General features: G+C 40.2%; 1 protein-coding gene across 1 annotated transcript in view; it reads right to left on the reverse strand.

Moving 5' to 3' along the window:
- Window positions 1–283: 283 nt before the first annotated feature.
- The window catches only part of LOC106560692 (eukaryotic initiation factor 4A-I), a 32,761-nt gene continuing 10,945 nt past the window's right edge, over window positions 284–22,099 (reverse strand). Inside the window, exons 7-11 of the mRNA XM_014123815.3 lie at window positions 8,552–8,695; window positions 7,469–7,606; window positions 2,155–2,244; window positions 1,663–1,742; window positions 284–1,321 (exon numbers count right to left, since the gene is read on the reverse strand). Coding sequence (XP_013979290.1) covers window positions 1,177–1,321; window positions 1,663–1,742; window positions 2,155–2,244; window positions 7,469–7,606; window positions 8,552–8,695 — 597 coding nt within the window. The 3' untranslated portion in view covers window positions 284–1,176. The remainder of the gene's footprint in view (window positions 1,322–1,662; window positions 1,743–2,154; window positions 2,245–7,468; window positions 7,607–8,551; window positions 8,696–22,099) is intronic.

The following is a 22,099-nucleotide window of genomic DNA, read 5'->3' on the forward strand; positions in this document are numbered from 1 at the left end:
TTTCATGGTCCCACTATGAATGCTTTGAAACCCCCTGTAGGACCACTGTTGTGTTCCAGAAAACAGGATCTGGTTCATTTAAAAAGCTGAACTTGAATATGGGTTGTGGTTGTCAAGTAACCCACACCATGCACATTTGTATTGCTCAAAAATATGAATTCATTTCAGGGTCATCTGGCCAAGTCAATGATCTTGCATTCTGGAACAGACAGACCACATACCAACTCAGCACCGATGAGAAACACCGAGTACAATAGGAGAGAAATAACTGGCAAAACAAATGCAGGATTTTATTTGGTAACTTTATTGAAGTCATCCCCCTCCCCCAATTTGTAAAATGAAACCAAACTAATGAATAAAAAAGTGGTGGAAAATAAATAGTTTGTACTGGATTTTGATTTGCCTATAGGGTTTGTCGAGTCCAAATATCTTTGCACCCAAAGAAAACTCCCAATACCCCCCTCTGTACACCGTTATGCTCTCCCCAAAAACTTGTAGAACAAGGGGTCAACGCCAACCCGTGTGAAATGTCGATTATACACACTAGAAATATCTACCAACATGTTTGGAACACCACTAAGAGTATTCAAATAATTGCTGTACTTCCAAGGGGGCACATGGAACAAAAACATAAACAGATTAACAATGTCATCCCTTGTTTCTGTTTAAAAACACTCCTGCAGAAAAACTACTGCATATCAGCAATGGATAGTGATACAATATAACTTCGATGCAAATAAAGAATGGAACTGAATGATGCAATCCCCATCACCCAAGAAGTCACCATTTCCTATTGAAATGGAGTCGCAAGGGTCCAAGTAGACCACAAGGAAATCAAGTCTGCTGCTAATACAAACATAGCAAATCTCGTCTGTGGCCAAGTAAAATACAATTCTTGATTTTTATTAAGCAAGGCGATCCATAGAAAACCAAATGAGTGGGGCTGAGCTGAGAGACCGCAGAGGGCATGGAAGAGGAGGAAAACAGGAGTTCCCCTACCCCATTTAAGAGCGCAAAATTGGGATACATGGGAGGCTTGGTTAGGTGGGTGATAGGTAGGAAACGGGAGATGTTAGAGAATGAGGAATTGGGGGGCGGGGGGGTAGTGGGATGATGATGATGATGGTCCATAGAGAGTGTTAAGGTACCACCAGCAGGCAGGGTGCCAGGGGTAGTCTAGATCAGGTCAGCCACATTCATTGGCATCTCTTCTACTGTGGTGTTGTAGAACGTCTCAATGTCCCGGAGTGTGCGCTTGTCCTCTTCAGTCACCATGTTGATGGCAACACCCTTCCTGCCGAAACGGCCTCCTCGCCCGATCCTGGCACACAACAATTAAAGACCAGATAAATACGAACCCTGCCAATCGGAATTTAGAATCAAAATGGTAGCGAAATAAATACGATATGAACGAACAAACCAGGAGGAATGAGACCAGGACATTATAGAACAAGTCAGAAAAAGTAGGATATTGGTTTGTGGTTAGCTAGTTAAATTTCAAAGATGTATGAAATGGAGGACGTCAGAAAAGCAGGACCTCCTGATTAATCAGGAAAATTCACACCCCAATATGAACCATGTTGATTGCCAAAATCAAAACAGCAGTGACATAAGTTACTCCTATGGAGCTTTGTTTTTAGTATAACTCAGGGTCCCTCCTACCTGTGAATGTAGTTCTCACGATTGGTTGGCAGGTCATAGTTGATAACCAGAGACACCTGCTGGACATCAATTCCTCGGGCCTGAAAGCAGCAACATGATCAGCACCTCTGCTATGCCTGACCTCTAGCTGCCATTGCTTTATTACCCTGAACCCTGGTGCAGGCTAGCTTGGTTCCATGTGAATCAGTTGGTAAACGTGCAGCGCTAGCAACACCAAAGGTTATGGGTTCGATTCCAGAGAACATACAAAATATGTGCAACTTGACTAAAACTTTGGTATTACTGAGAATAGGCTAATTAAATAGATCATAGAGCTCACTTACACATTTAATTTCACTGTAAAGGAAGTCACTTTGAATAAAAGTGTTTGCCAAGTTGATTAACATAGTAAGAAAAATTATATTTATTACATTCAACGAATGAAAAGATTCAGGTCACAGTGTGCTCTGCCCAGGTAGTAGGGTGCTGCTGCGTCTCCTGAACTCAACTCACCAGCAGATCTGTGGTGATGAGGACACGGCTGGACCCAGAGCGGAACTCCCTCATGATTAGGTCCCTCTCCTTCTGGTCCATGTCACCGTGCTGGTAGGAAGGAAGGTGTCACACATTTTACATTTAGTACTCTTATGCAGACCCACTTATAGTCAAACACGACAGTCAGCCTGGATCTGTGAACACCACAAGCACTTAATTTTACATTATGGAAATCAAAAACCAAGAAATGCTGATCTAACCAGATCAACAGGATGTTTTCCACACAAATAGAGGCACTAAGAAGCAATGGAGGAACTTGAGAGGATTCTGCATATAATGTAAATTAATGCTGACACCTCAATACAATTTATAACCTCCATGGGATCGGTGACACCCCCCCACGGGACAGTTGAGCTAACATGTGCTAATGTGATTAGCATGAGGTTGTAAGTAACAAAAACATTTCCCAGGACATAGACATATGATATGGGCAGAAAGCTTACATTCTTGTTAACCTAACTGCACTGTCCAATTTACGGTAGCTATTACAGTGAAAGAATACCATGCTATTGTTTGAGAGCACAGTTATGAACTTAAATTTATCAATAAACCACAGAATGCTCTTGTGCAGGTCAAGGGCAGTCAGGTCCGGGGTGAACCAAGGGCTATATCTGCTCTTAGTTCTACATTTGTTTTGAATGGGGCATGCTTATTTAAGATGGCGAGGAAAGCACTTTTAAAGAGCAACCAGGCATCCTCTACTGACGGAATGAGGTCAATATCCTTCCAGGATACCCGGGCCAGGTCGATTAGAAAGGCCTGCTCAATGAAGTGTTTTAGGGAGCGTTTGACAGTGATGAGGGGTGGTCGTTTGACCGCGGAACCATAACGCACGCAGGCAATGAGGCAGTGATCGCTGAGATCCTGGTTGAAAACAGCAGAGGTGTATTTAGAGGGGAAGATGGTCAGGATGATATCTAAGAGGGAGCCCATGGTTACGGATTTAGGGTTGTACCTGGTAGGTTCCTTGATAATTTGTGTGAGATTGAGGGCATCTGTCTTAGATTGCATAAGTGTTTAGCATGTCCCAGTTTAGGTCACCTAACAGCACGAGCTCTGAAGATAGATGGGGGGGGGGGGGCGATCAATTCACATATGGTGTCCAGGGCACACCTGGGGGCTGAGAGGGGGGGGGGGTCTATAACAAGCGGCAACGGTGAGAGACTTGTTTCTGGAAAGGTGGATTTTTAAAAGTAGAAGCTTGAGTTGTTTGGGCACAGACCTGGACAGTATGACAGAACTCTGCAGGCCATCTCTGCAGTAGATTGCAACGCCACACCCTTTGGCAGTTCTAGCTTGTCGGAAAATGTTATAGTTAGGGATGGAATACAGTGTCATCTGTATGTGTGCAGCGCACGCATGTCTACAACTATAACCGTTAGTGATGCTAAGGATAAGACTTCTGGCTTTCCCAAAAACCTTCTCATTAACTAGAAAATGTGCAGTTTTGTCACAAAACAATGCCACCGATGTCGCAAGTTGAGGGAGCGTGCAACTGGCATGCTGACTGCCGGGATGTCCACTAGAGCTGTTAGCAGAGAATGTAATGTTCATTTCTAAACCATAAGCCGCCTTCAACGTAGTTTGAGAGAATTTGGCCATATGTCCAACAGGCCTCACAACAGCAGACCTTGTGTATGGCGTTGTGTGAGCGAGCGGTTTGCTGATGTCAACATTGTGAACAGTGCCCCACGGTGGTGGGGTTATCGTATGGGCAGGCATAAGCTACAGACAAATTGCATTTTATCGATTGGCAATTTGAATGCACAAAAATACCATGAGATCCTGAGGCACATTTTTTTTTAAAGGTATCTGTAACCAACAGATGCGTAATCCATATATTAGGGCCTAATGAATATATTTCAATTGACTGATTGTCATGAATTATAACTCTGTAAAATCTTTGAAATTGTTGCATGTTGCATATTTTTGTTAAGTATATAAAAGAGGCACATTTTGGTCAATTTTGCCTGAAACTAAATGACCCTCATTAACCGGTCAACAGTTACATTTTTTCTAAACAGTAAAATTACGTGACCAACAGAAAACACTATCAGAGATCTGTATATAATGACGAGATGCTTATGTTTCTTCCCCCCAAAAATGGGAGTCGTCCCAAGGCGGAAAGGCAGGCGACAAGCATAGGCCCAAAATAAGCCCATTAGAAATGCATTGGACAGATTTTGGCGAGAATGAAACCTCTCGCTTTTTTTCTCTTCCTCTGATACTATGCATGCATACCTACAAGGACCCAACACTTTTTTATTAAGAGCTTAATGGAAACATGAATCAATAGCAAGCCTATCGTCTTCCAGTCAAAAGGCTATAGCCTGTTATTAACCTCTCTGGGCTAGACGGGACGAATTCGTCCCACCTACGCAACAGCCAGTGTAATCCAGTGGCGCGATTTTGAAATACCTTAGAAATGCTATTACTTCAATTTCTCAAACATATGACTATTTTACAGCATTTTAAAGACAAGACTCTCGTTAATCTAACCACACTGTCCGATTTCAAAAAGGCTTTACAACGAAAGCAAAACATTAGATTATGTCAGCAGAGTACCCAGCCAGAAATAATCAGACACCCATTTTTCAAGCTAGCATATAATGTCACCAAAACCCAGAAGACAGCTAAATGCAGCACTAACCTTTGATGATCTTCATCAGATGACACACCTAGGACATTATGTTATACAATACATGCATGTTTTGTTCAATCAAGTTCATATTTATATCAAAAACCAGCTTTTTACATTAGCATGTGACGTTCAGAACTAGCATACCCCCCCGCAAACCTCCGGTGAATTTACTAAATTACTCACGATAAACGTTCACAAAAAACATAATTATTTTAAGAATTATAGATACAGCACTCCTTTGTGCAATCGAGGTGTCCGATTTTAAAATAGCTTTACGGTGAAAACACATTTTGCAATATTCTCAGTAGATAGCCCAGCCATCACGGCTAGCCATTTAGACACCGACCAAGTTTAGCCCTGACCAAACTCCGATTTACTATTACAAAAGTTTGATTACCTTTGTTGTCTTCGTCAGAATGCACTCCCAGGACTTCTACTTCAATAACAAATGTTGGTTTGGTCCCAAATAATCCATCGTTATATCCAAATAGCGGCGTTTTGTTCGTGCGTTCCAAGACACTATCCGAAGTGTAAATAAGGGTCACGAGCATGGCGCAATTCGTGACAAAATATTTCTAAATATTCCATTACCGTACTTCGAAGCATGTCAACCGCTGTTTAAAATCCATTTTTATGCCATTTTTCTCGTAAAAAAGCGATAATATTCCGACCGGGAATCTGCGTTAAGGTAAACAGAGGAAAGAAAAAACAATGCATTCGGTCAACGCGGGCACGCGCCTGAGTCTCACAGTACTGTAACCAGCCACTACCCAAACGCGCTACTTTTTTTCAACCAGAGCCTGCAAAGCCACGATTCAGCTTTTTGCCGCCTTCTGAGAGCCCATTGGAGCCGTAGGAAGTGTCACGTAACAGCAGAGATCCTTTGTTTTGGATAGAGATGACAAAGGCCAAGAAATGGTCAGACAGGGTACTTCCTGTACAGAATCTTCTCAGGTTTTGACCTGCCATTTGAGTTCTGTTATACACACAGACACCATTCAAACAGTTTTAGAAACTTTGGAGTGTTTTCTATCCAAAGCCAATAATTATATGCATATTCTAGTTACTGGGCAGGAGTAGTAACCAGATTAAATCGGGTACGTTTTTTATCCAGCCGTGTCAATACTGCCCCCTAGCCCTAACAGGTTAAACATGCAGCTCCTGTAATGAAGCAGCTAATAAAACCATTTTCAAACATTTGCCCAAATGCAATTAGTTGAAAACAGTTCTAAACGGCACACCTAATGCGAGCAGTTCCATATGTGACTGAGATAAAAAATCTTTTAGAAACTTAAAGGGAATCTAGTAGCAACTACTATGATGGGTTTCTAATATGACTAGGATTGTACCTTTGGCTTCTGGACAATTAAATAATGTTATGAAAACCAATAGAACCAGGGATGCAAACTGGTGAGGGCCCAAAAAGGTGACACTTTTTTGCACTAAAACATGCAAAAACAATATCCCTGCTAGGGGGGATAAAAAATAAATATAAAAATATCAGCTTTAAAATCCTAATTTCTAGTGATTTAGGCTGGATCCCTTCTTGAAATGCAGGTTTTACCTAATTAAACAAAGAATATGATCGACATGATCAGTCTGTGTAAAATAAGTGGTTAATGTGAACCTAACTCACAGCTAAAAATGTAAAGAAAAAAATAATGTAAATGTTTCCAATGTTATTTGTTGCCTAGACTTTAGTGGAAATGACACTCAAGTCTTGAGAAAAAAACAACACTAAAATTGCAGTTAGCCAACATTGCACTTGGAAAAAAATACTCTTAAAGTAGAAACAGAATGAAACAAACTTCTAGTTAGTGGCCACTATAGTAGACATCGATCAAGTGCACAAGGCTACCTGCGCAGAAATAACATTCAGAGTAAAACATTAAATAATCCCCCCTCACTTAAGTGTTACTGTCAAGTTCAACACAACAAAAGCAATATCTTTGGGCTACACATTATTACATTGTACACTTTCTGCCTGTGGACATCTGTTCTACAATGTGCCAGCAGAGCATGATAAAATCTTTGCCTCCACGTTTCTATGGATGGATTTTTGCAAGGCTACTTTAAAGCAAAATAAGATATGATTATTTGAAGTAAAACATTCAGGTTTTAAACAATTATACTGCCTCAAGCTCCCAAAGTGGTGGGGGGGACACTGAAGGTCAACAGTAGGCAGTCTATAGTCTACGTAGCCGAATGGAAGGCGCGCTTTACAAGTTGAGAAATAAAAATAGCTCAATTTTAAATTGTGGCCACTAAAGTGAACACGCGATTGTGTTTAGAATTGTTATTTGTTCCGCAATGACTGGGCTTACAAAAGCAGCTTTCACTCCAGTAGTCTACAGGCTTTTTGAGGACCTACCCGCGCCGTCTTGACAGATGGTAGGTAGGCTATTCCGCTTCTCAAACTAGGCTCTGTATGCTGTGCGTGAGATAAATAAAATGCATGCCAACTAACAAAAATACACACGACAATTGAATTCCACAAAATTATGCAAATTAACATATAGACCGATAAGCATGACTGGTCAACTGTATTTTCGGCAAATAACCAATTAGCATCTATCGGTAAGACAACGCTGTGGGACATGGACAGCGAGCTGGAAGTGCAGGAGCTCTTACCAGGGCAGAGACTGTGAAGTCCCTGGCGTGCATCTTCTCAGTCAGCCAGTCCACCTTTCGGCGGGTGTTGATGAAGATCACAGCTTGGGTGATGGTCAGGGTCTCATACAGATCACACAAGGTGTCCAGCTTCCACTCCTAACAAAGGAAAGGGGGTTGAATTGAGTCTGAAGACATGGGAAAACTTCAAGCCTAAGACCTGGTCAAGAACACCTATTTCAAGCTATCGTGCCAACCCAAATTACACTATCCATGCAAGGAAATTTTGTTTTGATATTACTGTGTTCACATTTTCCTTATCCAGCAGTTTCAGGCTAGTAACCTGGCTAGTGCAGTAAATATTGTCTCAGCTCATTAGAGTGAAAGGGGGTACACTACACATAAGGTTGGTTGATATTACAGTATTAGCAAACGTCTAAATTATGAAGAGCATGAGGTTGCTTTTAAGTTAAAGCTGTGGAGAGGGACAAAGAGGCCAGCCATAGTGGAGAGCAGTTGACTTCCTCTGCCAAAGAACATTGTTCCTGCAACAGCTTGGGAGACGCCATAAAGAGGCCAAGTGAGAGGTTTCACTCTAGCCTACATCTGTCCAAAATAAGCCCAATGTGTTTCTATGGGCTTATTTTGGACCTAAGCTTGTCGCCCGCCTTCGGGACGACTCCCATTGTTAGAGCGGAGACATGAGCATCTCTTCATTATATACAGATCTGGAGACGCAGAGGGAACTTGGGACCCCAACAACATTTCCAAAGTGCTCAAGAGGATATAGCTAAACTCATCAGAATCATTGTAGCAAGCTCTTTTCATACAAAATCAACCATCTTGATAATCAAATACTACAATTTTAAGAAAGGAAAGGCCATTTCTAAATGTCTCATTGATTATCATTCCATGTTAACAGGACAGTTACTGTGTTGTATTGACCAAAAGGGGCTACTTCATGACTTGACTTATTCCTGTTAGTAGAGCAAAGGGCCTCACAAGATTGTAATAATGAGTATATAAATAGAGCAATACATTCATTATACGTGTGTGTATACACACATACACACACACACACAAACGCATCCATTACAGCAATACCTCTTTCTCCACGTTGATGTAGAACTGGCGGATACCCTCCAGGGTGAGCTCTTCCTTCTTCACCAAGATACGGATGGGCTCACGCATGAACTTCTTGGTGACCTCCAGCACATCCTGAGGCATAGTGGCAGACAGGAGAACCACCTGGAAAACAGGGTTGAGAAAGGTATTAGGTCTATAGAGCAATCACTTGACAAAGGAATACATGGGTCATTGAAGATTACTATGGTGTGCTCAGCTGTTCATCTCCCTCTTGCTAGCTTTTTCTTTCTCTAGGAGCACTACCAGGGAGGAGGGTCAGGACAAGTACTAGCTAAGATTGAGAAAAGCACAGTACATTCTACATGAAAAAAAAATAAAATATTCTACATTCCCAGAGATTATGCTTAATTGACCCTTTGCTATGCCCCGCCCCAGAATGTGGGGAACCAATCGCAACGCTCCAATGGATAGCAACTGCCGTCAAGTCTGACACTTGGGACAAGATCACATTTAAGTCGCATGAAAGCCAGCGGCAAAAATAGTTCAAAAAATGTATTGTTTAAATGGATAAATAATTGAACACTGCAGCAGAAGTACTTGCTACTGTGATTCCTGAAATGCAGAGCATGTTGGGCAGGTAGGAGCGCTGGGCCAGTAACCCGAAAGGTTGTTGGATCAAATCCCCGAGCTGGTAAAAATCTGACGTTCTGCCCCCGAGCAAGGCAGTTAACCCATCGTTCCCCGGGCACCGATGACGTGGATGTCGATTAAGGCAGCCCCCCGTACCTCTCTGATTCAGAGGGGTTGGGTTAAATGCGGAAGACATTTCAGTTGAATGCATTCAGTTGTACAACTGACTAGGTATCCGCCTTTCCCTTTTTCTAATCCAAAATTAAAAACTTGTTACAATATTTGCTAGCTCAGCTGTCTAAACTCAGTCTCATTAAACACCAAACGTTGCTAACGCTAGCTAGGCACGTAATACAACTTCTTCTCGAAATGTGTTAGCTAACTAAGTTAGCAATGATATGAAAACAACTCCCATCTGCTGTACACATCAGGATACCATGAGAGCACTAGTGAATTCAGAGTATTTCAATGTCTAGCTACACTACAAAGCAATTGCAATGACAGTTCACAACATACCCAAGAGTTTGCTGATTAGCAAGGGGTAGTCTGTAGGGATGTGCATCTTTCCCTTTCAAGACGATTCGATACGCATCTATACTGAACAAAAATATAAACGCAACATGTAAAGTGTTAGTCCCATGTTTTAAGCTGAAATAAAATATCCCAGAAATGCTTCAAACGCACAAAAATCATTTCTCTCAAATTTTGTGCACAAATTTAAAACAGTATGATCATTACACAGGTGCACCTTGTGCTGGGGACAATAAAACGACACTCTAAAATGTGTAGTTTTGTCACACAAGACAATGACACAGATGTCTCAAGTTTTGAGGGAGTGTGCAATTGGCATGCCGACTGCAGGAATGTCCACCAAAGCCAGAGAAATTAAATGTTAATTTCTTTACAATAAGCCACCTTCATTGTTTTAGAGAATTTAGCAGTACGTCCAACCAGCCTCACAACCGCAGACCACATGTAACCACGCTAGCCCAGGACATACACATCCTGCTTCTACACCGGTGGGATCGTCTGAGGGGAGTATGTGTCTCTGTAATAAAGCCCTCTGGTGGGGGAAAAACTTGTTCTGATTGGGTGGGCCTGCAGCACCCCTGCCTAGTCATGTGAAATCCAGAGATTATGGCCTAATGAATTTATTTAAATTGACCGATTTCCTTATATGAACTGTAATTCAGCAAAATCGTTGAATGTTGTATTTATATTCAGTGTAGATACATGGGATCTAATACGTTTTCATTTTAAAATTACTCCGTTTCATTAGAGCAAGGATCTGGCGGACCCGGACCAATCTTTATTTGTTTTACTCAGTCAACTTACTGTTGAGCGTTAGAATAGTAGAATACACCATGTGAAATGTAGTTATTTTATTTGTAAATTAGTCTAACGGGCAGTTATCTAAAATTGTAGAAACATTGTGGAATTACCAACCGGTGGGCCCCCGTCGATTTTGATAGTCACTCTCACTCAGATACCATATAAATAAATAAAAAAGCGAACATTTCTCTGCACCCTGTAGGTATACAGACCTGCATGCCACTGCTGCCTCATGAGTTCAGATTGTGGCACCCACCCCATCAAAGTTGCCCATCCCTGGATTAGAGGAATGAATCGATGCACTAACATTTGCTGTAGGGCTGACCCCATTTATTAGACTGGTCAGTCAATAGGCTGATGGTCGACCGAGATGTCTTTAGTCGCCTGTCTGAGTGGACTGATCCATTGTGGAGGCCGTGTGGATGGCACAGTCCATCACTAAAACACATGCTACTGAAATTGTATACGTTTATATTACATAACAATGGTGCAACACTAATAAAAATACTATTTTATAAAAAGCACCTTCTCCCGCGTTGGATAGCGGTCGCGGTCCGTGGTTCTGAAACATCAGTGAACTGTTGAATTGGCGCCTTTTCCTAGACCATGTCGCTATGTGCATAACAGCAAAAGTTAATCAGCATATTGGTGTTGAGAACAATGCGGTGGAGTCAGCAGCGGAGATAGGAGATGAGAAAATAGCTCGCCTTAATTGTCCAAGAAAAGTGAGGAGAGGAAAACAACTTAATTAGGTCAATAATCAATAGCCTAACTTCTAAAATGTGCCTGGCTTTATAAATCATCCATATATATATATATATATATATATATATATCTATCTATATATATATACAGAAATAAGACAGATCCTTCTTCTGTTGCCTGTTTGTTTAATAGCCTGATTCCGTGAGCATCTAGCCTCACGCAACCACACAATCTCCAGATAGCTCCCGAGTGGCACAGCAGTCTAAAGCACTGCATCGCAAGGCTAGAGGTGTCACTATAGACCCTGGTTCGATCCCGGGCTGTATTACAACTGGCCGTGATCGGGAGTCTCAGAGCAGCGGACAATTGGCCCAGTGTCGTGAGAGTTTGGCCGGGGTAGCACGTCAATGTAAAATAGAACAGCCAATATGGTATTAGAATGTATTTAGTGTCGTTTACACTGTTCCAAATTGTCAGAAACACATTAGCCCTCTGTTGATCTCCTTGTTAATATTACTATTATGATCATCATGATAATAAGTAATATCATTAGTAAGCTTAGCCTTCATTAACCATAACTTACTTAGGATTATATTTCAATACTTATATAGGCTACTGTTTCAATCAATAATTTGTTCATGTCATCACACAGCATACAAGTCATTCATGATTGGAAACGCAAATCAAGCATTTTAGTTTGGAAGTCAAATAAAGCAAACCTTGAATAATTAGCGTAGACTAAAACCATCCCATTTCGAAAATTGCATTCAGCAATGAATGCGAATGTTTAGTCTGAGGTAAAAGGCTTTACAAAAAAAAAAGTTAGACTCCGGTAGGCTTATCATTTATTTAGTAGTTTACATTGTTCCAAACAGTCAAAAAGTTTCAATATAATTTAACAGCAACAGTTTTGCAACATTTATTTTACATTCTATACTGAACAAAAACATAAAACAACTTCAAAGACTACCGAGTAACAGTTCATAAGGAAATCAGTCAATTGAAATACAATTCATTAAGCTATGGATTTAAGCTATGGATTTCACATGACTGGGCAGGGGGAGCAGCCATGGGTAGGCATAGGCCCACCCACCTGGCAGCCAGGCCTAGCCAATCAGAATTAGTTTATCCCCACAAAAGGGCTTTATTAGACAGAAATACTCAGATGACCACGTAGGTGAAGATGGAAGTGGAAGTCCTGGGCTGGCGTGGTCACATGAGGTCAGCGGTTGGATGTACTGCCAAATTCTCTAAAACAACGTTGGTAGAGAAATGAACATTCCATTTTGCTCCTTACCTTTTTCTTGATCTGTAGTATTTTCCACAATGAGTCAAATTTATTCCACACATCTGAATTCTCCTTTACCTCATGAGCAACCAGTAAACATTCCCGCTTTAAGTCCATCTGTCACATCCTCTGCATCCACTTAGCTGTCACATGTACGCAGTGTTTGTTATAACCAAGTTATTGATGTGATATGCTACAAGTCAGGCCCCATCAGTCATGTGCATGAGATGCATATACATGTTACGTAAAGAGAGCAAGGGTTGCGAGAGTATCCCAACTGCACACTCCCTCAACTTGAGACATGTGGCATTGTGACAAAACTGCACATTTTAAAGTGGCCTTTTGTCCCCAGCAGAAGGTGCACCTGTGTCATGATCATGCTGTTTAAAATCAGCTTTTTGATTTCCCCCCCGATTGATGAGGAATTGAAAAATTGTATGGTTGAACAGGATGAGGAAAAAGGAATGGCAATCTAAGTTTGGTTGCAAAACCGATTGGCAAACATACTACAAATTGAGAAATACTGTGACTAAACTGAATAAAAGAAGAAGAAACTACAATGAAAGAAAAATTATATAAAGAAGGATAAGTAAAACGCTTTGGAGCACCATAAATTACATTTCAGACAAAAAGCCAAACTCAATCATTCATTGAATCAGCTGTCTCATTCATCACATAACCCACTGATATTGCTAATGACTTTAATGATAGTTTGCTAATCTTGCCTATGGAAATAAGGCATGACGTGCCAGCAACAAACACAGACTACACATCCAAGTATATCTGATCAAATTAGTTAAGACAAGCATTGTAATTTTGAATTCTGTAACGTGAGTGTGGAAGAGGTTAGTAAATTGTTGTCTATCAACAATGACAAGCCACTGGGGTCTGACAATCTGGATGAAAAATTACTGAGGATAATACCGGACAAAATTGCCATTCCAATTTGCCATATCTTCAATCTAAGCCTACTAGAAAGTATGGGCACTCAGGCCTGGAGGGAAGCAAAAGTAATGCCGACACCCAAGAATAGTAAAGCCCCCTTTACTGGCTCAAATAGCAGACCAATCAGCCTGTTACCAACACAGTGTAAACTTTTTGGGGAAAAAAATGGTGTTTGACCAGATAGAATGCTATTTTACTGTAAACAAATTGACAGACTTTCAGCACGCTTATAGGGAAGGACATTCATTAAGGACGGCACTTGCACAAAAATGATTGATTGGCTGAGAAAAATGTATGATTACAAGATTGAGGGAGCTGTTTTTTTAGACTTCAGTGTGGTTTTTGACCTTATCGATCAGTCTGCTGCTGGAAAGACTTGTGTTAAGGCTTTACACCCCCTGCGATATGGTGGATAAAGCATTACCTGTCTAACAGAACACAGAGGGTGTTATTTAATGGAAGCCTCTCCACATAATGCAGGTAGAACCAGGAATTCCCCAGGGCAGCTGTCCAGGCCCCTTTTTTCAATCTTTACTAACGACATGCCACTGGCTTTGAGTAAAGCCAGTGTATATATGTGTATATATGCAGATGACTCAACACTATATGCATCAGCTACTACAGTAAGCAAAATCACTGCAACATTCAAAGAGCTGCAGATAGTTTCAGAATGGGTGGCAAGGAATACGTTTGTCCTAAATATTCCAAAAACGAAAAGCTTTGTATTAGGGACAAATCATTCACCAAACCTCAACTAAATCTTGTCATAAATAATGTGGAAACTGAGCAAGTTGCGGTGACTAAACTGCTAGGAGAAGACCTGGATTGTAAACTCATGGTCAAAACATATTGATACAACAGTAGCTAAGATGGGGAGAAGTCTGTCGATAATAAAAAAGCTCCTCTGCCTTTTTAACACTATCAACAAGCCAGGTCCTACAGGCCCTAATTGTTTCACCTGGCCTACTGTTCAGTAGTGTGGTCAGGTGCCACAAAAAGGGTCCTCTGAAAATTAATTGGCTCAAAACAGGGCAGCACAGCTGGCCCTAAAATGTACATGGAGAGAAACAATAATATGCATGTAAATTTCATGGCTCAAAGCTGAAGAGACCGACTTACACACTACTTGTTTTGTAAGAAGTGTTGACATGTTGAATGCACCGAGGTGTTTGTTTAAACTACTAGGACACAGCTGACACCCATACATAGCCCACAAGACATAGAGGTCTCTTCACAATCCCCAAGTCAAGAAGAGAAAATGGGAGGCGCACAGTACTACGTAGAGCCATGACTACATGGAACTCTATTCCACATCAAGTAACTGATGCAAGCAGTGGAATCAGATTGTTTTTTAAACTGATAAGAATACACCTTATGGAACTGCAGGGACTGAAGAGACACACACATACACATAAGACATGCACTCCACACACGTACACATGGATTTTGTGTTGTACATATGTGGTAGGGAGTATTGGCCTGAGGGAACACAATGTGCTATGAAATGTAATATCTTAAAATGTACTAGCGTAATGTTGCTGGACCCAGCTAATAGGGATCCTTAATTACAATAACAAACAAACGTGACTGGGGAACTATGCCAACTTCATAATGTAAAATAATGTGACCAGTGAAATTAAAATACCATCTGCTTTATCTCCTAACGCATTGCACAAGTTGGCTGCAGGAATTTCCTTAAAGAGCTACAAATATTAACCTCTTATGGCTAGGGGGCAGTATTTTCACGGCTGGATAAAAAACGTACCCGATTTAATCTGGTTACTAATCCTACCCAGTAACTAGAATATTCATATACTTATTATATATTGATAGAAAACACCCTAAAGTTTCTAAAACTGTTTGAATGGTGTCTGTGAGTATAACAGAACTCAAATGGCAGGTCAAAACCTGAGAGATTCCTTTACAGGAAGTGGCCTGTCTGACCATTTCTGGAACTTCTTTGCCATCTCTATCTTTTACAAAGGATCTCTGCTCTAACGTGACACTTCCTACGTCGTCCATGGGCGCTCAGAGCCCGGGAAAAACCTGAATGTCGTCATCCCAGCCCCAGGCTGAAACACATTATCGCCTTTCTCAAGTGGCCGATCAAGGGACTGTGGGCTTAGGCGCGTGACCTGGCCGCCCCCGTCTTTGTGATTTTTCCTCTGTTTGCCGAAAAGGAGATTCCCGGTCGGAATATTATCGCTTTTCTACGAGAAAAATGGCATAAAAATTGATTTTAAACAGCGGTTGACATGCTTCAAAGTACGGTAATGGAATATTTAGAATTTTTTTGTCACGAATTGCACCATGCGCACGACCCTTATTTACCATTTCAGATAGTGTCTGGGACGCACGAACAAAACGCCGCTATTCGGATATAACGATGGATTATTTTGGACCAAACCAACATTTGTTATTGAAGTGGCAGTCCTGGGAGTGCATTCTGACGAAGACAACAAAAGGTAATCAAACTTTTATAATAGTAAATCTGATATTGGTGAGTGCTAAACTTGCCAGGTGTCTAAATAGCTAGCCGTGATGGCTGGGCTATGTACTTAGAATATTGCAAAATGTGCTTTCACCAAAAAGCTATTTTAAAATCGGACATATCGAGTGCATAGAGGAGTTCTATATCTATAATTCTTAAAATAATTGTTATGCTTTTTGTGAACGTTTATCGTGAGTAATTTAGTAAATTATTAGCAAATTCCTCCGGAAGTTTGCGGGGGCTATGCTAGTTCTGAACGTCACATGCTAATGTAAAAAGCTGTTTTTTTTATATAAATATGAACTTGATTGAACAGAACATGCATGCATGTATAACAATGTCCTAGGTGTGTCATCTGATGAAGATCAAAGGTTAGTGCTGCATTTAGCTGTCTTCTGGGTTTTTGTGACATTATATGCTAGCTTGAAAAATGGGTGTCTGATTATTTCTGGCTTGGTACTCTGCTGACATAATCTAATGTTTTGCTTTCGCTGTAAAGCCTTTTTGAAATCGGACAGTGTGGTTAGATTAACGAGAGTCTTGTCTTTAAATAGCTGTAAAATAGTCATATGTTTGAGAAATTGAAGTAATAGGATTTTTAAGGTTTTGAAAATCGCGCCACAGGCTGCCAGTGGCTGTTACGCAAGCGTCCCACCTAGCCCATAGAGGTTAACAAGAAGTTCATCTTTAAGCCGATGTATAATTCTTGTATGTTTTATGAATTTTTATTATGAGTATCTGTTTGAATTTGGCGCTCTGCAATTTCACCGGATGTTGGCCAGGTGGGATGGTAAGCATCCCACACCCCCTAGAGAGGTTAAGTACCCTGCTAAAGATCTGGGGCTGATTCACTTGACCTCTTCTTACTACAGCTATCTGCCCCACTCATTGGTGAACCTTAACCTGTTAGGGCTAGGGGGCAGTATTTGCACGGCTGGATAAAAAAATGTACCCGATTTAATCTGGTTACTAACCCTACCCAGTAACTAGAATATGCATATACTTATTATATATGGATAGAAAACACCCTAAAGTTTCTAAAACTGTTTGAATGGTGTCTGTGAGTATAACAGAACTCATTTGGCAGGCAAAACCCTGAGACAGATTCTGACAGGAAGTGGATACCTGATGTGTTGTATTACCTTTAAACCTATGCCATTGAAAAACACAGGGGCTGAGGAATATTTTGGCACTTCCTATTGCTTCCACTAGATGTCACCAGCCTTTACAAAGTGTTTTGAGTCTTCTGGAGGGAGATCTGACCGAACAAGAGCCATGGAACGATGATGGCCCATTAGACACCTGGCGCGCGAGTTCATGTTGGGTACCCTCGTTCCAATACGTTATAAAAGAGTATGCATTCGTCCACCTTGAATATTATTCATGTTCTGGTTAAAAAAGGCCCTAATGATTTATGCTATACAACGTTTGACATGTTTGAACGAACGTAAATATATTTTTTCCCCTCGTTCATGAAGTGAAGTCCGGCGGGCTTAGATCATGTGCTAACAAGACGGAGATTTTTGGACATAAATGATGAGCTTTTTTGAACAAAACTACATTCGTTATGGACCTGTGATACCTGGAAGTGACATCTGATGAAGAGAATCAAAGGTAATGGATTATTTACATAGTATTTTCGATTTTAGATCTCCCCAACATGGCGGCTAGTCTGTATCGCAACGCGTATTTTTCTGGGCGCAGTGCTCAGATTATTGCAAAGTGTGATTTCCCAGTAAGGTTATTTTTAAATCTGGCAAGTTGATTGCGTTCAAGAGATGTAAATCTATAATTCTTTAAATGACAATATAATATTTTACCAATGTTTTCTAATTTTAATTATTTAATTTGTGATGCTGACTTGACTGCCGGTTATTGGAGGGAAACGATTTCCTCAACATCAATGCCATAGTAAAACGCTGTTTTTGGATATAAATATGAACTTGATAGAACTAAAAATGCATGCATTGTCTAACACAATGTCCTAGGAGTGTCATCTGTTGGAGATTGTAAAAGGTTAGTGCATAATTTTAGCTGATTTTATGGTTTTGGTGACGCCCGTCTTTGAATTGGCAAAACATTACACACAACTCTTGTAAATGTACTGTCCTAACATACTCTAAATTTATGCTTTCGCCGTAAAACCTTTTTGAAATCGTAAAACGTGGTTAGATTAAGGAGATGTTTATCTTTCAAATGGTGTAACATAGTTGTATGTTTGAAAAATTTGAATTTTGACATTTATTTGGATTCAAATTTGCCGCTCTTGAAATGCACCTGCTGTTGATGGAGTGCACCACGGGTGGGACGCTTGCGTCCCACCTAGCCCATAGAGGTTAACTTCTTAGAGCTAGGGTCTATTTTCCTGAATTTCCACCTGACTGACGTGCCCAAAGTAAACTGCCTGTTACTCAGGCCCAGAAGCCAGGATATGCATATAATTGGTAGCATTCGATATAATTTTTTTTTTTTGAAGTTTCTAGAAATGTTAAAATAATGTCTGATACTATAACAATTGATATGGCAGGCAAAATTAAAAACCAGAATTATTTTTTTTTAGCTCCCAGGCTCTTAATGGAAAGCTATGGGTTCTATGTAATTCCAGCACCCAGATTGCAATTCCTATGGCTTCCACTAGATGTCAGTCTGTTCATTCTTTCAGGCTTGTTTCTGCACAAGCAATGCGGAGTTTTTGTACAGACTCCCAGTTCAAAATACGTCTGTTGGCGCGTGGTGAATGAGGACGCGGGCTTACTAATTTTACTTTTCTATTGAACATACTTCTTTCCGTATAAAATATTATAGTTGATTTACATTTTAGGATACCTGTGGATTAAATAGAAACTTAGTTTGAACAAAGATTAGCGGTAGCTTTTTGGACTCCTTTGTCTGCATGTTGAACGAGTAGATTACTGAAATCGATGGCACCAGCTAAACTGACTTCTTGGGATATAAAGAAGGATTTTATCTAACAAAAACGACCATTCATGTAGCTGGGACACTTGGGATTGCAAACAGAGGAAGATTTTCCAAAGTAAGTGATTTATTTAATCGCTATTTGTGATTTCATGAAGCCTGTGCTGGTTGAAAAATATGTTGATGTGATTTTTTTGAGGACTGAGCCCCACATGGTATGCTTTTGCTGTAAAGCCTATTGTAAATCGGACAACGCAGTTCGATTAAGAATTTAAGCTTTTAAATGATATAAGATACTTGTATATTCATAAATGTTTAATATTATGATTATTTCTTTGAATTGCGCACACTCCAATTTTACCGGATGTTGTCGACTGGTGTCCCACTGACAGGATGCCTATCCCTAAGAAGTTTTTAACCTGTATTTTTAACTTGACAATTGCTACCAGTGTTATCCCTAAGAATTGGGAAGTTGCACATGTCCTCCCCCTACATAAAGGGAGAGATCTTTCTGATTTTGATAGTTACCACCCAATCTCCAAGTTAAAGTATGTTGCCTAGCCAAGGCATTAGAATCCTTGACAAACTCCCAGCTAAGAAGGTTTTCAACTTCTCACTAATATAAATATGCACCAGTTTGATTTTAGATATGGACATCATACTGTTTCAGCCACTATTTTTGTTTTAGACGTGCTACTCATTTAAAAACGGTCTGAAACGGGCATGGACAAGGACTCTTGCAAATGGTTGAAGAGCCATCTGACTGACAGGACCCAATGTATGCTTTCTGATTCTGTCAAGTCTAGTTTCCTCGATATTACAAAAGGTGTACTGCAGGGGTTGGCATTGAGACCTGTTTTCTTTACTGTTTATATAAATAATATTGGTCTATGTATTAACCTCTCTAGGGTAGGGGGCAGTATTTTCACGGCCGGATGAAAAACGTACCCAAATTAAACGGCCTACTACTCGGGCCCAGGAACATGCATATTATTAGTACATTTGGAAAGAAAACACAGTTTCTAAAACTGTTTGAATGATGTCTGAGTATAAAATAACTCATATGACAGGCAAAAACCTGAGAAGAATCTAACCAGGAAGTGAGAATTCTGGTGCTTGTAGTCCTTTCAAGTCATTGCCAATCGAACACAGTGAGTTAGGGTTCATGTTGCACTTCCTAAGGCTTCCACTAGATGTCCACAGTCTTTAGAAAGTTGTTTGAGGCGTCTATGATGAACAGAGACCGAACAAGAAGGCTGGGAAGTTGTAGACCCATCAGTTCATTGGCGCGCGTTCATGTGAGAAGGGACCTGTGTTCCAAAACGTTTTTCAAGACACAGGAACCGTCCGGTTGGAATATTACTGAAGTTTCACATTCTAAAGGCCCTAAAGATTGATGCTTTACAACGTTTGAACGAACGTAAATAGATTTTTTTTTTTTCCTTTTGTTTTCGGCACGCTTCCTACATTTGGAGTAGCTGAACTGAACGCGCGAACAACAAGGAGCTATTTGGACATAAATTATGGAGTTTATCGAACAAAACAACATTTATTGTGGACCTGGTATTCCTGGAAGTGCCTTCTGATGAAGATTATTAAAGGTAAGTGAATATTTATAACGCTATTTAATATTTAGATGACTCCAAAATGGCAGCTATCTGTATTGCCTAGTGTATTTTTCTGAGCGCAGAACTAAGGTTAATGCAAAGTGTGCTTTCCCAGTAAAGTTATTTTGAAATCTTTCACAGCGTTAGCACAAAGGAGATGTTCATCTATAATTCTTTGAATAACAGTTTAATATTTTATCAACGTTTATGACGAGTATTTTTGTAAATTGTAGCGCTGATTCACCGACAGTATTGAGGCAAAATATTTTCTGAACGTCACGTGCCAATGTAAAATGCTGTTTTTAGATATAAATATGAACTTGATCTAACAAAAAATGCATGTATTGTGTAACATGATGTCCTAGGAGTGTCATCTGATGAAGATCGTCAAAGGTTAGTGCTTCATTTAGCTGTGTTTTGGGTATTTGTGATGCATGCTAGTTGCTTGGAAATGGCTGTGTGGTTATTTGTGTCTATGTACTAACATAATCTAATGTTTTGCTTTCGCTGTAAAGCCTTTTGGAAATCGGACGACGTGGTTCGATTCAGGAGAAGTGCATCTATAAAATGGTGTAAAATAGCCCTATGTTTGATAACTTTGAATTATGACATGATTTGTCACTGGCTGTTGAATAGTGTGGGACGATTGCGTCCCACCTACCCTAGAGAGGTTAAATCCTGTAATATTCATCTGTATGCAATACATTTGTAGGCTATTGCACCGACTGTTAACCAAGCAATGTTAAAGCTGCAATCTGATTTTGTTGCATTACAGAAAGCTCTTGATTTAAAACTTGTACTTAATGCAGGCAAAACTAAATACATACTCTAATTCACTGAAAAATGTCTCAGATGGGCTACAGTCTTTCATTGGATGGCTCTCATTGAGCGGGTTCCTGCCTATAAATATCTGTCCGTTTGGATTGATAAAGATCTAACGTTTAACAAAATATACTGACGACCTTGTTAAAAAGCTAAGATTTAAAGTGTATTTAAAAAAGAAAAAGAAAAAAAGATCTTGCCTCTCCATTAACAGCAGGAAGCAGATTGTGCAGTCAACTTTCCTGACAGTTCTTGACTACGGTGACACCATTTACCAGAATGCAGCAGCCACTACTCTCAAACCATTGGATGCAGTCGACCATAGCGCCCTTCGTGTTATTACAGGTGACAGTTTTAATATTCATCACTGCATCCTGTATCAGAAGGTCAGCTGGACCTCATTAAAGTTCTGTAGATCACTTCATTACTCCCTTCTTTTTTGCAAAGCTCTGCTCCACAAGCTTCCAACATAACTCACTTCACTGTTGAAATACAAAAATATGAGCTACCACACTCATTCACAGGGTTGGTTAACTCTTGAGTTCCCACTTGTGTCCACAAAGTTAGGTAAATCCGTCTTTAGTTTTAACGCGCCAGTTACCTTGCAGAGCAAATTACACCTGGATTCCCTGGTGCCGATTGGGTAGTTTAAAACTGTTTAATGAAGTGTGCAATTGTTTCAATTGACCATTATAACTTGGAATAACCTGATGTAATGTATTTATAGCTGTCTTGTAGTTTATCTTTTTGTTGCAAATGAGACATGACACTGGTCTCAGTTGGGCTACATTGAATAAATAACAGTAAATAAAAGGTAGAGCATAACTTCC

This window comes from Salmo salar, chromosome 10 (genome assembly GCF_965601325.2).
Source record: "Salmo salar chromosome 10, fSalSal1, whole genome shotgun sequence".
Lineage (NCBI taxonomy): Eukaryota > Metazoa > Chordata > Actinopteri > Salmoniformes > Salmonidae > Salmo > Salmo salar.